The 18908-nt window shown below is 40.2% G+C and overlaps 1 protein-coding gene across 1 annotated transcript in view; it reads right to left on the reverse strand.

The window, feature by feature from the left end:
• Window positions 1-18908, reverse strand: part of ctnnd2a (catenin (cadherin-associated protein), delta 2a) — a 198898-nt gene that overhangs the window by 18818 nt on the left and 161172 nt on the right. The window contains exons 17-19 of the mRNA XM_070927742.1: window positions 17100-17282; window positions 13772-13945; window positions 11466-11616 (exon numbers count right to left, since the gene is read on the reverse strand). Of these exons, the coding sequence (XP_070783843.1) occupies window positions 11466-11616; window positions 13772-13945; window positions 17100-17282 (508 nt within the window). The remainder of the gene's footprint in view (window positions 1-11465; window positions 11617-13771; window positions 13946-17099; window positions 17283-18908) is intronic.

Genomic DNA, 18908 nt, shown 5'->3' on the forward strand with positions numbered 1-18908 from the left:
TGAGAATCCAATAAAAAGGGCAACCATGGTATTTCGGTGAAAAGGCTGGCATATGAAGAAAATTCAAAGAATGGGTTGTTGGAGGAATCGAAAAAACAGAGAGAGGTTAGTAATTAAGAGGTGCGGGAGATGCTGTCAGATAGGAAACCCACAGACTCAACAAGTGAGAGGGTGGAGCAGATAGAAGCAATGACATTTGGAATTTAGGGGAGTTTAAGGCAAAGTGGTGTGAATATGGATTTCAAACAGGGAATGACGGACATAAATGAATACCATCCCCAAAACATACATTGTTTTAGTTTAGATGAGAGTAGTTTGTTAGCGTATATTCAGATTTAGAATAATACTTTTCTCTTGAATGTTTCTCAGTCAATTCCTGTGTGTCTGAGTGGGGAAAGAGGTGACTGTGAAGACTGAGGTGGTGTGTGGAGATTCATCAAATATGAGCGGCAGTCAAGAGGTAAGACATGCCTTGAACATCATAAAACCTGTCAATTACACTTGAAGCATCTTGAGGTCCTGGGATGAAACCCACAGGTCATGATCCAGGTAAAGAACTATCAATTTGGATGCATTGTTGAATAATGAACCATGGCTGAAATGTGGTTAATTTTTAACAAAATCCACTCAATAGAACCACTAGGATGATCCCTCTTACCCTGCTACACACTGAAAGGTGCACTTCAATCAACTGAACATCTCCACATGAATGAATGGCTCTCCATGACCTGTTGCTGGGTGTGACAAAGCATGCCATTTAAAACATTGTGAGTGCATGCTATTTGGTGTGTGTATACAACACTGAAGGGCTGCTCAGAGTGAGTCACCGTCTCCTTCTAAATTTTACAAATGCAGGTCCTCCACAGAAGTGCTGGATCAGATAAAGTAGCTAAAAACAGGAAGTGCTGCTGTAAGTGTTGAATCAGCTGTCATATCACCTTCAAGTGGACCATTACATCCTCTCTGGCAGCGGAGAAAACCGAGGCCAAAATACTCAATTTGCAATACCCACAAAATACTTTTTGGATTTCACTGAGTTTTTTCAACGGTTGTGAAATCATGTCTCTAAACAACTCATTTTCATGTTGTACAAAACTACTGAATAGCTATCTAACTGCCAGTCTAATCTTCTGCAGCCCATGGTGCTGCTTTGAGTCTATTAAATCTTAGTGAAAAATAAAAGCAAGAACAAAACATCCTTGTGGGGTACAGATTTGTTCCTTCACTTGAAGAATGCAGTCAGAACCAAATCTAAAATCCTCCCTTCCTATCATCCTTCTTTTCTTCATTTACTCTTTTCTAACGTTTTTCAAAAATTCCCCACTTCTTCATAATACTGAATGTTTCCCAGACCAATCCATCACTGTGATATCCAAGGAGCCCTTACAGGCTGGTGCTAAATCCCTCGCTCACATTTCCTATAATAAGTCTAAGTGATCTGGGAAGGGCTTAGAACAGCAAAGCAATGCACAGAGCAGCAAAATCAGATGACACTATAAACCTTCATAAAGTAAGGGAACACACACACACACACACACACACACACACACTAACTGTATGATTATACATGTGCCCTTGTACGAACATTGTTGTTGCAGTTTCGCATTTACAAAGGCACATTCATGAAGACACACATGGAGGCTTCAACACACCTATGCATGCACCATCACACACCAAGACACACACACACACACACACACACACACACACACACACACACACACACACACACACACAAACTCTATAAGGATGGAGTTGTGAGTTAATTGGCCAAGTGTTATCTCAGGCTGGCAGGCTGAGCAGAGGTTAAGCGGTCATTGTCTTTTGGCTATGAGGACAAAGTTAAGCTGCATCCTAAGAGGAAGACTCATTATTTGACTGACTTGAATCAGACTGACTAACTTCCCGACTGATTTGCTGTCTGACGACTGACTGATTCATTTACTTTCTTTCTTGATTTAATGATCTGACTAATTTCTGAGTGAGTGAATTGTTTACTGACTGACTGCATGACTAATTTACTGACTGGCTAATTTACAGACTGACTGCCAGATAATTTACTGCGTGAATGACTGACAATTTATTGATTGACTGACTGATTGATTGAGTGACTCATTTATCAGCTGACTGACTGTAGGGAATCCAGTAATAACAAAAGGAGGGTGATGAGTATACGCAAAGATATTAAGAATATTAGAGACATATCTGTGTGCACTGCATGGTTTGTCTTAGTATCAAAGTATTTTCAGCTTACAGACAGATACTCAGATAAACTGCGGTCAGCATATGCTTTTGTTTACATGTGTGCGTGCAATGTCTTGATATGGAGGGGGAGCAGCACAGTAGTCACCCATGTTTGGGAGAGAGAGAGGAAAGAAGAGGAACAGGAAGAATGACTGAAGGACAGAGAAACAGAGGAAAGACTACATACACATTAACGTATGCTGAGACGAATGCAATGTGAAACGCCTTGATAGCTGAAGAATCAAACGGAGAGGCCCTCGTTATTTCCAACCCTTTTAATAACACACCTTGTTAGAAGAAGACACTGCCTCCTGATAATCACTGAGTGCTAGGAAGCATGACTGAAAGCTTCACACACACCTCACCTTGACAATACACACACATACAATGCATGCACACCCATACACATCCCACCTGAACATACACATTGCTCATTATCTGCCTTTCTGGCTTGTTTGCTTCAGGTTTTGGTCTGTTTGTTTTGTTTTGGGGATATTTCTTCTAAATTGTTTGTTTTGATGTGAGATGTTTTTATAAGACACTTGAGCTCATTGTTTTAAAATCTCAATTTCACAATCAAATTTTTTGTCTCTTGCATTTTCTATCATGGAACAAATATTAACACTATATATAGAAATAAATAGCAATGACTAAACTAAACTAAAGCAAAGTTGTGCTCAGACACCCCTTTAGTCAAATAAAATCTGGCCTCTTTCCTTCATCTAGACACCATGATACCCAGAGCGTGCATGGAGCGCATTGATGAATTATAGATTAATATAAATGAGGGGGAGTTGCTGCACTTTCCTAACGTCAATGCAAAATTCAACACACTTTAAAAGCTAAATCTTTTGATGTGCTCATTACCCTGATGAAGACATTTTTGTTAAAATACTGGGTTTTAATTACTACTAAATATACAATTTATCTCTCAAGGCCACATTGAAGTTTTCAGTATTTAGCTGACATATGACTAATCTGAATGTGTCAGAATGAGTGCAGCTGTATATAAAGTATAACCAATCACCATATTGTAGTACACACAACCAGAAGCCAAGCTAAGTGCCAAAGAACTTCATGTAACAATTATTCCTGTTACCTCACAGTGATCATAGCTAGTCAAACAGGAAGGAGAGAAATAAAAGAGCTGAGGAGCAAATTGTGGGTGGTGACTCTTTCTACTTTAAAGTCCTACTCTGACATAGCCCCTCTACATACTGAGTGCAATCTCCCCTCTCCATCTCTCTCTGTCATTGACATATGAGCCACGCCTGGGACATGTCCTCAGGGGGGAGAAACAAGCCCTGTGCTGATCACCGCACGGTCTAATAAACCTGTATTACACAACTCCTTCAATATAGCCATCTTCACCTGGGAGGCAGAGGTGGTAATGCATTCCTATGCTGCATTCCCTCATGTGCCGCTAACTCCCGCTGAGCAGGGCGTGCTTCATCAGGGCCATAATGGCTGATTTGATTTAAAGAGATCCAATTACCCTCAACAATGGAGTGATTTGATTGTTTACTGACGGAGAAGGGAGAGTGTTACTGAAGTAAAATTGGAGGTAATTGTCTCGGGGAGATGTGGGGAAAGATGAAACGGCTTGATTGGTTGTGGCGTCCGACTGTCTGAGAATAAAGAATGTTTAATACACAATTATCAGTGACTGGGTTGGTGTCCCTGAGGTGGGCTGCTGTATGCTTACTGGTGTCAAAAGCTTCCGGCTTTGTTATATTTAGTCTTTCTGGGTTATATGATCTATATTCTATAGGCTGGATAAAAGCCCACGTTATAATGGAAGTTTACAGCCGTAGTAACAGACTAGCATTAAGTTGACAGGTAGTTAAACCTGCAGCAGGGAAATCTGTTACAGAAAAGAAACTGAGAATGTGATAACTGCTGTCTTAAAGGACTGGTTTGAACACGTTTAAACTCATACAAATTAGGTATATTCATTTGTGTAGTTGAAGAGTTTGATTTATAAATGGAAAGTTACCATTTTGTCTCAAATGATCATATTTGAAGATATATTGTTTCCACATTTTTATCCCACGTACAAACTATCTTTCTCTTGGTGAAACAGCAAAATTTGAAATGCTTCTGATTATGGGGTGCTATAGCTGCTATTAAATATTCAGTGACAAAACTAGTGTTTCAGTGGCTTTGTGTGATTTGAGTGAGTCTCCCAGCGGTGATTTAATCAGTAGTGCATCACATCATTGACAGGGGGCGCCAGATTCAAAGCAACAGGGTGTTGGTTTCTGTACTGTGGAAATACTCCTTTATTGAAAACATGAAAGTGATATGGTTATGGTCCTTGGACGTCCTCCGAGAGCTCAAACTGAGTATAAAACTATACACCAGAATTACATCAACACACAAACCCTGGAGATACTCTCACACATAAATGTTGTCATTCAGGGAGGAGGGAGGGGCATTTTATTGCCAATTTTACTTATTTTTCCCTTACTACAATCAAAATCATAAAAATTTACAGCATTCTAATTAGTTCTGGATTATGGGCTAATTTGGAAAGCAGTCACAAAGAAGTGAAAATATAAATCACATACTGTACACACACACCCTGCAGACGCCAATTATCAACATCCTTGCTTCTTCATAAAACCAAAATAGATATGAATCACCTCCAAAGACAGCCTGGTGCCCCACTGCAATGTGAGGTGTATTCCTTTTAACGTCTGAATAAAATAATATATACGTGAATGAATAAAATGAAATGCAGAGGAGAGTACAGACAGACGAAACACAGCAGGTTTAAAGAGGTCAGAAATGGAGGTAAATTGGAAAGCGGCATGCTGTCGCTTTCCCGTTGTAAAATATTCTGCCTTTCTGTGTTTGGTGCTTTTCACACCAGTTATATTGTGCCCTCTGTGTCTCTCTTTGATGTCTGTGGGTGACAGGTTTAAAGCGTAAACTGCAGAGGAAGGAGAGAGAGAGACACACACATACACAGAGACAGTGAGAGAGGGAGGAAAGGAGGGGTATGTTTTTTTCCCCTGTGAGGAACCTGTGATTTCATTAAAGACAATCGACTGACGCAAAGAGGATGTCTGTTAGGGAAGACACATAGATGCACACACACAAACATACTGTACAACTTCTCAATAATAATCAGTTGGGCTCTAACAAGTGGAAATCAGGGCACAACTTTGAGTATGTCGTTTCCATCAGATTTTAGTTGTTACTCCTTTAGAGAAGAGTAAAATTAAATGTAACTGTGCACCTCCCAAGATCACCTGAACATGAGTCAGATCCTGGAGGGACAGCTGTAAGACCAAAAAAAATCTCATCATTGCATGACAGCCCTTTCTTTCCCTCCCTTTATTTCTCTTTATTAGTCTCTGTTTCTATTTCTCTGTCTGTCGTGCTCCCAGTCTGGCACAGCGGAGCAGAGGACGAAGAATGCCAGCGAGAACAAAGTGTGCTGATAAAAGACATCTCACACACAAGAGATTCATCCCGAAGGCGACACAGACATTTCATAAAGTACCACTGCAACAGGGACAGAGAAGTGTGTGTCAACTTGAGTCAGTGGACGCGGCTGCTCTGTCTTTCAGCCCACTAGCCTTCCAAAGTTGTTCATGCTTACCACAGTGCAGTCTGTTGACAGCAGGGACGGCAAAATATATAAAAGTTGGCGCGGGTGAGGAAAACACAAAATGGACATTCTCTGGTCTGATCTAAAAATATTTGGTGTGCAATCAAGCAATTAGTGACATCCCTGTGGCGCACTACTTTGGTTTCCACAGTAACATTACCCAGCACTGATGTCATCAATGTGAGACACAAAGAGCGAGAGACTGCAAGAGAGGGAAGGTGAGGCGTTATGAGCTCATGTCTGAAACACCACGGAACACATCAATTTCCATAACAAAGGAGACGGAGAGGGAGGCGTAGGTGTGGGATGAATGGACGAGAGGAGGAGAAGGAGGAGAGAAGAGAAAGAAAGAAGCAGAATGAGAAGAAGGAAAAGGGGTATAATGTTCACGTTGTGGACAAGAAGGTGGGCACAACACTGTGGAGTGAAAATGAGGGGAGGAGAGTGGGAGGGGAGGCTTATGCCAATACAGCTGTGGTGAGACAAGAGAAGGAGACAAAGAAGCAGGAGGAAAAAGGGGTGAAGAGGGAGAAGAAAGGAAAGGAAAATGTAGAAGTTTCAGATTTTATGCCCTGATACAATGTTGCCTTTGCTGATGTCATGTTTCTTTGCGGTTTTAACATTTTGCTTATGATTAACATTATTATTCATCATTTCAGAAAAATGATCATGATCATCATCATTTTGTTACTACAGTCAAAAACATAATTTCTTCTGCAACCAGAAAAAAAGTGTGTTGTCAGTATTCAGAAGGTATTTTCATTTGATGTACTACTTCTACAACTATCACACAGGAGAACATCCTGATCAAACTTGGGTTTGCACCAAAAAAAGACCCCCTGATTCACATGAAAGAGGTGGTCTTGAGCCACTTTCAAGTAAATCATCGAGAGTTTTGTTTGATGTTGGAGGTCAATTAGTGTAGTCTGAACACAGGAAGGTAGCCAGCAAATCTGGTATTTAGAAGCTGACTGATGTCTCTGTGTCAAGCTAAAACATTTTCTGTGATTCATCTTTTATGTATAGTATGTGCACATCATGAATGTGACTATTAAATAAGGCAAAAAAAGTATTTCCTAATAATTGATTTGTAGATATATATAATCAAATGTAACAATATAAAATTAAAAACATTGAGCCAATTAAATAACCTGAATCAATTTGCTTTTATAAAGTATGACTCATTTATTTGAAAAGTGTAACTAAAAAAGTTTCACATCCAACTTTGTATTACTATACATCACATATTTAATGCAATCCACAGTGTAGGACATCATATTAGGAATTCATGTGTGGAATTTAAATTAAACCCAGTCACTTTATACAAAAACAAACATAAAATTTATTAATTAAATGTCTTAAATGAGTACAGATTTTTGCATTAATCAGTTTTTCATTACCACTAACTTTGGTTTGAATTTGGTTGCAGGAGCAGTGTTTGTCGGAACCTTTGGTAAATGGCTGCTGTATTTGAAAAAATATAGTGTCTTTTTGGCATTCAACTGCTGTTTCCAATTCATGTGTGTCAAATTACCATCTGTAAGTAAATGGGGAAGAATTGCGCTGACAGACGGTGTAGCAGTGAATGAGACTCATTTATTGCTACACAGGCGTACAGTACATTATGCAAATCAAAAACTATGAAGGAGGTGAAATCAGGAGAGAGACAAAAACATTGACAGATGAGAAGAATGATTCTCAGCGACATCAATATGCCACTAAATCACATTACAGAGAGATCGGAATATAAGCATACATATGAGGTTAGGTCTTTAGCTGCCCCTGCTCTCTTTTCTTTTTTTTTTCTGTTTCAGTCTCCCTAGTCTGACTTGGCCTCTCTCTGCTCTTTTCCTCTATCCTTCCCTAGCCTTGTGCCTCTCTTGGTGCCATCCAATCATACAACGCTTTCCGGAGGATTTGACACTCTGAGGTTATTGTGTGTGAAAGATGATTCTCATCTCCGCTCACTCTGCTGAGCTCTCATGCAAACTACCATTCCCCCACGGTGATGCTGCCAAACTTACCGGAACTAACATCTTATGACACACTATCGCATGAGTTTTAAGAGAGGAAGATTTTTGCTTTTTAGAAAGATGTGATTTACTCTAGATTAGCCATGCAAAAATGATATTATAATTAGGTGGAACAGTGATCTGACAAAGACCCACAAACCGCTCTTGGAAGTCGCTTTGTCGCTTCGGGTTAAACTGTTGTTTTGCAGAAGAGCATGGTGTAAAGAAAAAGGTGTTTGACTCAGAGGTTAGAGTCACTGTGGTGAATAAAGCTTGCGAACATGGGCCAAATGGGGCTCGTCTCTTAGGAGTGCCTGGCCTCTACCTCTTTTCTGTCGACACGCATCAACTCACACCTTGCCAAGAGCAAAGACTCAACCCTGGCTGATCCCTCTCACTTTTCTCCTTTCTCTGCATCTCTGAGACTTTCTGTGTCACTGTGTGTCATCAACTGTGACTGTCTCATTTGCCATTTGGTCCAGAGGTTGAACAAATTTGAAATTTCATGCGGCTATTAAATAAAATAAATAATATCTGAGAAGGTTGCTCGTAAGGACAATCCCACTGAGAATCAACAACCCACTCTGCCGCTCCATGCAGTTTCCAACTGTCTTTAGCTCATTAGTTTTGTTTGCCAGTCTGTAAAACCACAAGAATGTCTGTTTAGAGAGGCTGGTGAAGAAACTCAGGTAAACACCTAGCACGCCTAATAGAAGCAGATCTTTTTTTATGAGTTGGAGGCCTAAACCAGGGGTAAAATGCCATTAAATATTTACATTTACATACTTTTCGCCACTTAATGCTCAAATGGCATAAGGAAGCTTTAATCCATCTGCTTTTGGAGCATTGAGCCTAGACTGCGTTAGACTGTTTATTTTTTTATGTTAAATATAAATATAAATGTTAACTACATGACTGTCAAAACCACAACAATTTTTCTCAAGATGTTTTCTTGCCGAGGTGTCTATTTTTAAGGCAATCTGCCAACACCTCCCTGATGGTGCCAGTCACGATTGCTACAGGAGAATGATGACCTGCGATGCCCCTAATTCCCTCTATCTCTATTACATATCTTAATTTGCCTCCATCACCCTGTCTCTGTCTTATTGTCTGTCTCTTAAGTCTAAGAAATAACACTGGGAGAGCTAATCACACGCAAGACTTAAACCATGTTATCCTGCAACTGAACAAGTCGAGCGTGTATTCAAATGAAAATGGCAAACAAATTTGAATTGATTTTCCCTGTGAATTTGCAAGTAATTACATTATTCAATCAGCCTGTGTGCTTTGCCTTTCTCTCTATGAAGCACACATTCATTACAGTGTCTACCTCTCTTTCCATAACTCTCCTCTCTATCTTTCTCTGCTTCGGAAGCTAATGGCCATAAAAGACAAAGAAAAGAAATTACCAATTACCTCTAAGATTTTAATCAATTAGAGAACATTTGAATGATTTCCAGAACAAAACATACACTATTCTCATCCTAAAAGGTAGAATAGGGGTTTCTGGCACAACTTTACCTACTTCCAAGGCTTATGGAGAAGTCTGAAGAGGTCAAAACTCAATTTTAAAAGGTCAGATGGAAGAACTTATTAAATTGTGTCAGTATATGGACTGTTTTTTTACTTTGATCTTCAAAATAAAACATTTATTTTGACAATATAAGAGCAAATGGCTCAGACTTAATGTAAAGGTAGCTGAGACAGTATTTTGACCTTGGAATACTACAGTATCCTAATAAAACAATAATAGTATACATTAATAAACTCTACCTGGTTGGCAGCAGGGGAAACAGTAATACACTGCAATAACAATTCAGTTTGAGATGATATGGATCAAGTGCATTTAAATTATTTCTGCTTCCACATTTCTTCGTCTAATTTCTGCAAGTTTGCATGTTGTATGTTGTAATAGATTTGGGAGGCAATCCTACCTAGAGTTAGAGTTAGTTGCAGCTTTTCGAAGGGTGGAGTTTACCTACGTTTTTAAACTGACATAAATTTTAAATCTGTTTTATCAAGAGCAGAAATCCTCATAACTCAATTATGTGCTGTTATTACAATTACTCTGTCTGGTGTCACTGCTATAATTGGACAACTGAAAATGGGGAGCCACAGAAAAGATGAAAGGGGAAAGGGATGACATGCAAAGGTCCTAGCCAATCTTTTAAGGGCAAAAACATAAATCAATGTATCTGTAAGGATTTCTACACCACCTAACTTTATATTCAACTGACTTTCTGATACATCTGCAGGTACACTGAAGAAAGAAAAACAACCAAACAAAAACATTCAATCAGACTGATAAACGTCTTTCTGCGAAGGCTTCAATTATCCTGCAGTCTGCTGCTGTGCGCCAGCCTGACCATCACAGTATGGGAGCGCTGAGCTTTGCCGGTGGCATTCCTAGTCGTTCTTACAGCACTCAGGCAAAAACCAGAGAGGCTCCAAAAGCCCCTCAGCTGAGGGTAGGAGGGTTGCTATAGAAACCACTGAGCACACCAGGAAGCTGAGATAATCAGAGACACCACAGACAGAGAGGGGTGATGTCACACGTGCACACACTGTACACACACAAATATACCATCACACACACATATCTGTACATGCATGGTGTGTGTTCATGCAAAGAGGACGCATCACACACACACATCAACGCATTTGGAGACACAGAAAGAAACACTCATCCATGCGCGCACACACACACACACACACACAGTCAATACAAAAGTGTCTTAATGTGTCAGGTGATAATGCGTAGTGATCCCCAGGCAGTCAGTTAGCCTGACTGAGGCTCACTAATTAGCATTCTACTTTTCAAAGCCCTATGCCTTTGATTTGATCATCTCTTCTGCTACAGTATCTCTTCCTCTCTTAAATACATATTAACTACCAGGTTATTTCCCTTACTCACCCCCCCGTCTTTCTTTATTAGCCTAATTTCTCAGACCAAACACACCTTGGCCTTGGTTTATTAAAGTATTATGAAAAATTACTTTGAAAACTAATATGTTGTAATGGTCTCCACAACCATGACACTCCCACCATCATGGTGTAATAATGTATGACAGATGTAGAGCATTATAATTGTAGATCAAAGAGCATTATGTAAAGATCCTTAACATTTCTCAACAGCTCATTATATAGACTTGATCCTCGTATGTCATTACCAATTAATTGTCTCAATCAATAACATTTAATATGTCAAAATCACACAGCAACCCCCAAGCTCTCCACCATCATACTATTTTACTGCTAAAATGCAAAAGTGACAGCCTAGCATTAGTGTTAAATTACTTGATTTGTGCAACTGGCTACAGACTCTTTACTCTTGTGTTATATCACTTGAACACAAGTATGACTTGCATACTCTAAATGAGAACAATGTGACTGGAACAGACCACAGTAGAATGGCTACAAGAGAACAGAGACTGCAACTGAGCACAACAGTGCAGGTGTCCAAATTCACGTGACTTGATAGAGATTAAAAACGCCAGTGATCCATGCAATAATTTCGCATAACAGGTGGGGGGATGTTTCATCACCTAATTGTCATCTTTTTGAAAAGTTTTTTTTTTATCAGTACTCACCAATGAGCTCCTTGTTCCTGATGTCAAGGGCCATATTTCTGAGAGCGGTGGCCACAGCACACACCACCTTGTCGTTGTCTATCCTCAGTAACTCCACCAGGATAGGAAGGCCTTTCTCCTTACGCACAGCAGCCCGGATGTACACCGACCACTGACAGGGAGAAAGCAGGGGGAAGTAGTTAAACAGCAACAACTCAACCAGGGTTTGACGGTTGTTCACACAGCATGGCAAACGAACAACAGAGCATGCCAGCAAAACCAAAATGATCCTACTTGCTAGTGACACTATGCTTGCTTGTTTCACCTTACAATGAACACACTGTGGTCATACCTGTGCATTGTGTGATTAGTTATTTTCAATCCATGCATTTTTATTCTTCCACTGTTTTATTGTCCTTATGCTGACTAATATATTTCTTTCTTTTTTTCAACCAGAGACAGAACGTAAATAAAGTGGTTGCGGTAGGAGAAGGGGAAAAGAAACAGACAAAGTGCAATGGGCGAGGTCGAGAGGGAGATATTATATTCAGGGGCTATATGAGAGTGGTTGAGGTATTATACTGACTCACAAGTGATATACTGTAAGAGGGAGAATTATATTAACCAGAGAGAAGAGTTTTGAGCTTGGAGACCACTCTATCCTCCCTCAATAACTATCAAGGTATGCTTAAACGGACTACTTGACCCTAAACGGCTCAAGTGGTGCCGCCTTGTAGGTCAACTGTAGAAGACTGGGGATGTACTAAACAGCAAGAATAGATATCAGTAAGTGAAGTGTGAAGCTAAAAGTTTCTGTCGAAAGAATAGGCTTTTAAGACTCAAAAGTGTTTTTTCGTACAGAGAACAAAGAGGGCAAACTATATGATCATTTTAGAAATAAGTCACCCTTGGAGGGAAATGATCATATGTCTAAACCAAGATCTTAGTGAACAGAGCGTAGACTGTGCCAGCAGTATGCCAACACAGCGTCTTTGGAAACTGTTGGCGGCGCTATTCTCAAAGACAACAGAGGGAGCTTGCTTAGAGGAGACACCACAAAGCACACACACATAAGCATGGAGTAAGGATCCAAAATAGAAAATGTGAAGACCACCTGCCCCCATCGTTTCCTCCCTCTGCGTCGTCTTTCTATAGCCTCCTCTTTCATCCCCCTCTTGCTCTGTTTCTCTGCCCATTCCACTACCAATGGAAACACTCACAAAACTAGAAACACACACCTCCCACACACATTTAGAGGACCACAGAGACATCCCTCTCAGCCACAGTGTGCTTCCCTGTCTGTCACTCCCTCTTGAGTTTAAGTTTTCACAGCAAAAATAATGTAACCTTTTCACTGAGCAACTTTTGACAACATAAACATTTCCATCAACATTCCCAGATTTACAACCAACAATGTCGGATGCAGTTTTATGATTCCAAGGTCATTCCAAGGTTACGCCCTCTGCCTTTTACCCTTATATACACACCTCCCTCAAGGCTAAAGCTGCCCTCCCCAATACTCTCCAATGTGACTGCATGACTCACACATTATTACCATCAAGCTGCTTCCATCAGTCAGCTGCTGTTGAACCCTGGCTCTACTCCCTGGTGTGTTCAGGCTTGGAGCCTTTACATTATTACAGTTATTGCATTGCTATCGAACAATATTATATAGTATAGAACACATAAAAACATGGGATTGCACTGAAAACATTTCAAAGTCAGCCGGATGATGTAGTGAGCAAATAGAACATTATTCTCACTGATTGTGCTTTTTGAGTTGTTTATCTTCTGTGCTGTGGCATTTACTGCAACCAAATCAGCCTTTGAATTTGAATAAAGACTGAAGTGAACTTCTAAAAAAGACTCATCTGACAGGTAGCTTACACACACACAATCACACATTTTCATGCGCAAATTCATGTACACACACAGTAGTTTGTCAATTATTAACTTAATTATTAATAATTAACTGTTTTATCTGTACAAATAATTTGTGTACACTGGGTGTCCCTTCATTCACTGCATGGCTGAGTTAGGACAAGCTCATGATGAATCCCTTTCATACTAATGGACAATGAAATGCATATAATCACGCACATAATTTCCTTTTTTCAGTTTTTATCTGACTGCAAGAGCAGCATGAGCTTCAATTCCACATCACCAGCATTACAGTCACACGCTCTAAGGTCAAAACACCAGTGCCTGAATGTGGTTCATAGTATATTTACATGATTATACTCCTGGGCTCCTACCATATCTATGTGTGACAAGTGAAGAAATAAGAAGGCAAAAAGTTTGGGAAACATTTCAAACCCAGCCGTTACCTTCCAGCTCCCTGCGGCCAGGTTCTGCAGAGCCCCGGCTGCTCCCTCCAGGGTGTCGGGATTGGAGCATTCAGACAGCAGGGTGAGGTAGGGCTTGACGATGGTGGGGTGCCACAGCATCTGAACCCCTTTGGGGGGCTCCGCCGTGTCTGGAAAGGGGCCCACGCCATCCCACTGTGAAAGAGGAGACAGAATGGGACACATTTTTTCATGCTAACTTGTATTCATGAAGAGATAGTGTGTGAACTCTTTTCCAGCAATGAATTCACACAACTTTGGTCTCCTCACCAGGCTGAGAGGCAGTGTTTCATTGGCTTTTCTGGTTAAAAGTTTTAAGTGCATTTCAATTCAGACCACACCCAGCAGAAGCGAGCTCCGTACATCACTTCAGCAAGGTGAGAAGTGAAACTACTGGAGGTCAGCTAAAACAAGAATTTCAGTGGGTGTTACACTGAACACACGTAAACAGAGAACATTGTCCATACACTCTTCACACTGCATGTATTTGGGAATTGATCAGATTTCATACCTGCAATATGCATGCATGTCTGAAAGCAAACTACATCTCCACCCAGTACACACTGACCTATTAAAATGTCAGAGAGACACTGAGCAAATCACTCCCTGTCAACTTGTTATGTAGGAGATAACGGTGATGGAAGGGAGAGGTGGGAAAGAGCAAACGACAGAAAGAAGAGAGATGTATGAGAAAACAGCGACTATGAGAGAATGTTTAACTCCTACATTTGCTTTTGAGAGATAAACCCAAAGCTCCACACCTCTCAGCCCCTTTACCTCCACCCTCCTCCTCTCCTCCACTACAATGGAGTCCCTTGATGTTTGAACCACTTTGTTGAGTGGCATGCCCACACCTCTTTCACGTAGGCGTGAACCCAAACCTATCTCACTTTCTCTCTCTCCTTTTATTTCTATTTACTTTCTCCCCTGCTTGTCATTTATATCTTGTCCCCTTTTCTCTCCTGTTGATTCTTTCTCTCCACCTTCTTGCTTGCCTCCCTCTCTTCCTATTTTCTTATTCTATTTCGATCCTTCTCTCTCCCGTTCTCAGTTTTTCCTCTCCCTATCGCCCTTCTCGGTTTCGCTCTACTGCTTCCCGTTCTCCCCTTGTCTCAAGGTAAACTAGGCTAGCGTGTGTCTTGAGAGAGGTGCTGTGGAGTGTGTGTGTGGGGCTGTGTGTATGTGTGTGTGTGTATGTGTGTGTGTGTGTGCGCGCGCGCATGTTTTTTATCTATACATAGATTCTCTGATCATAAAATCAAAGGCTTCTTACAAGTGTGTAGAAGCACTACAACAAGAGGTATTAACTATTTCACAGTCAGATACTTTCTGTTGCCTAGAGACATCCTACATACTAAATATTAATGCATAATGTTAATCTGTGTATCTAAAATTCTCTACAGATTAAGCATATTAAACATTTTCAAATGTATTTGCTTCAGTACAAGAAATCTTTTCATACGCAGCCTTAAAATCTTATTCTTTAAAAGGTTAATTTCATACTGTCTGTTTAACTAATATAACCCTTTTATAACCTATATCTGCATGGTTAAGAATCATATAACTCTAAAGCTGCCACATTTACTGCCGCTTAAACTCTACATTGTCAAGGAAATTGATCAAGTTGGGTTGAGTTGCAGCTGTCCTGTTTGACAATGAAGTAAATAATACATTCACATTCAAGTTATCTGGTCAGACAGATGGATACCAACATTGTTATCCATTTATCAAGTGAAAACACTCGACGCTCTGCTGTCTTCCCTGTAGTTCCAGGGCAACACTGGGAAGTGTTACAAATTTCACACTTTTAAAAGACACAGTAATTTCATTAAGATTTCACTTGTGTTGTTTCTAAAGTTGTACTGAATATCTTGAAACAAAGCAGAAATCCATAGAATATCTGTGTGTAAAAAACCTGTGTGAGTGTGTGTGTGTTCCAGTAGCCCATTAAGAGTGTTTAGGTCCAGTTCAGGCTCCCATGCTGCTTCTTGGCCTTGCTGTCTGAACCTCTAATAAATGATTAAGGAGACTACATTACAGTCTAACTGCCTGTGTCTCTCTCCCTCACTCAGTCTCTCTATCTGTCTCTCTCTCTCTCTCTGACCCAGTCTCTTGGCTCCTACCCCTCACTTTCAGTCTCTCTGTGTCTCACTAACTACTATCCATCGCTCTCTTATTTGTTGCAAACTGTATTCTTCTGGCTTCCTCCTACTTTGTCCTGTCAGCATCCAGCTCTGTCTGTCAACTGTTCATCTCTCAATGTATATCAAAAAATTAACATGTATACAGTAAATTCAAGCACACACATACATTATGTTTATTTTTTAATGTAATGTATTAAGAATTTCTCTTTTCCTTTCTCTTCAGTCTCTGTTTGTGCAAATTGTTTGTGTCCATGTGTAGTAGTAATGCCTTTTCAATGTCCATTGGGAAGAGGGACAGAGACACAGTGTAGCCAATGTGGTGCATTAGCCTGGAGAGCCAATGGTCAACATCAAGCTCACAATCTAGTCTAAAGGCTCTGTAGTGCTTTGGATCTCATGAAAACATGAAGTCTTGTCCATAGAGCGCCCACCTCTACCTCAACAGCCTAAAAAAAGCATAAAAGAGTAGACAGCAGGGAAGAGAAAGAGTAAAAAATAAAACTGAGAATGAAGCTTAAGGTTAAAAAGTTTCAAATATATAAAATGAAATAAAAAAACAGCAAAAAAGTGTTTTATAAGCCAATACATTATAAAAGAAGCCAATGCTTTTCAACTCAGCTTGCAGAATATTCTGTGATTTTCATCCCTGTTTTCCATTATTTACCACACATGTCCCTGTTGAAGGCACAGTTGCCTCAACCACTCACACTGCGTTCCTGCTTCATTATGAAAGCTGTCTACTTTTGCACCCCTGTGTATATATACAGACAGGGGACAAATGAAAGTAAAAACCTGAATAAATAAGTGGAGAAACATAATGAATGCAGTTGCTTCCACACAAAGCACAAGGGATCACTGAATATTTTGAGAATTAAAATGACTCATATGCAATGGCCTTTGCAGTCACCTGATCTCAACTCAATCTCACCAATCAAATCGACTGGTGTGTTAGACTCTCCATCACCAAAACACCAAATGAGGGAATATCGTTTGGAGGAGTGGTGTTCCTCCACTAGAGTACCACAAACTTGCGGAATCTATCCCAAAGAGCCCTGAAGCTATTCTAGTGGCCCAACAGTGACTGTTGTTGTTTTTTTTAAAACTTGAATGGAATGATTGTAGACGCACACTGTGCCAACATCATCTCATATTGTCTCCGTCCTTACCTGATCGGCTCCCTTCTTTTTCTTCTTCTTCTTGCCCCAGCAGCCAGAGCTCTCTCCGTCGCGACCGTTGGCATCACAAAGCAGGCCATCCAGCTCCTCCAGCCCCCCCTGCTGGCCGTGGGATGTCTCGGCAGCCAAGCGGTACGACAGGTTCCTCAGGATGCAAACGCAGTTCTCTACAGTCTGGAGATAAAGTCAGGGAAGATAAGAGATGAAGTGAGGTAGGAGGGAGAGAGGTTGATAAGAAGGAAGAGGTGATGAAAAAATATAGATATAAATGAGTGAAAAAAGCGAAAAAGTTGAGGTGTGAGATTTCTGTTTGATGACATTTAATGAAACATCCCGCTTGAAAACAAAGAGCAAACTCAAAGTCAAGCCATGCTAATAAAAACCGCCCACTCTCTCACTTTTACACTACAGGCCTTCCACCCCCACCCACGAGCCAGACAGACGGCGAGAGTGAGAGACAGAGAGAGAGAGAGAGAGAGAGGAAAGAAGAAAGATAATCTCATAGGTAATATGCTTCTGTATTTTGTTAGTTCTGGCATTGAAATGAGATCAGAAGAAACTCAGGTAAATGAGGAAAAATGACAAGCCCAATATTTTTCATCACACCCCATTAAACACCAAGTTTAGAGGCAAACCCGCCAGCCGGGGGCCATGTGAGTGTGTCTGAATGAGAGCAAACTAATTCTTACAGTGTATGTTGTCTATGCTAAAGTGTGTACTTTCACTGACTGTGTGTACTTGAATGTGTGTGTTTAGTATCACTGAGAAAGGGGAGTCATGGAGTCAACAGAGTGGAAATTAACAAAGACAAATCATCAATCTTCTCTCTGTCTGACCGTTAGTTTACACAAAAACAACTAAGGAGTGTAATTGAACAGCCTCAAGAGATGCAACAAACAAAACAATGTATCACTCCAGCGAGCTGCAGTCATGTTTGAAATTCTATTCATATACTATTATAGATGATCTAGGAGAAGTTACATTTTATTTACAATTTACTTTGACATTTCACATTTATTCAATACCCTGTTCTTTCCGGCTGCATGGTTTAGGGGACAAAAAGACTCAGGAAGGTCAGAGGTCGGGGTCAGTTACCAAACAGCAGCCCTACAACAGAAATTAAACTAATACAAAATCACAGCCATTTCTGTTGTTGGAGGGTTTTGTCTGTATGACCATGCGCTTCTTTCCACATTGCTTTTAGATTCTACTCGTTCATAACACTCTTCTGGGACACTAGACATTACTATCAGTAAACTTCTCCCTATACTTACCGCCACATTTACTGCAAACTGTTAAATATAAACCATTTAATAGATGAAATGTCAGCATTAGATTGGTTGCGTATGTAGAATGATGTGCTTAGTCTATTAGATCTTGCACCATCATTTTAAATTGCTGTATCAGTTAAGTTAATTGGCTCTTAGCTGTGTGGCAAAACATACTGTGAATCCTATTTAAATGTCTCTAAAACTTCCTCACATCTGTGCACTTCCTCACAGCATAATAGCAGAAATCTGTAGATTGTTGTTGAAGATTCTCTAGCAATAATGCCTTGAGATTTACCATCTCGTTTTCAAGGGGGTCCTCAACAACAATAAAACACCATTAGACAAAACATTTAACAAAAAAACAAAATTAATAACAAGCTAATTAAACCATACCAAAGTGACAAAAAACAAACAAACATATAAACAAAAACCCCCTAATAAATATCAAATTATAAGACATATAAAATCAGAAGATCATACTCCAAGCAGTATTGGGACATAAAACACAATTGTCACATTACATATAGTG

This window comes from Enoplosus armatus, chromosome 21 (genome assembly GCF_043641665.1).
Source record: "Enoplosus armatus isolate fEnoArm2 chromosome 21, fEnoArm2.hap1, whole genome shotgun sequence".
In the NCBI taxonomy this organism is placed as follows: domain Eukaryota; kingdom Metazoa; phylum Chordata; class Actinopteri; order Centrarchiformes; family Enoplosidae; genus Enoplosus; species Enoplosus armatus.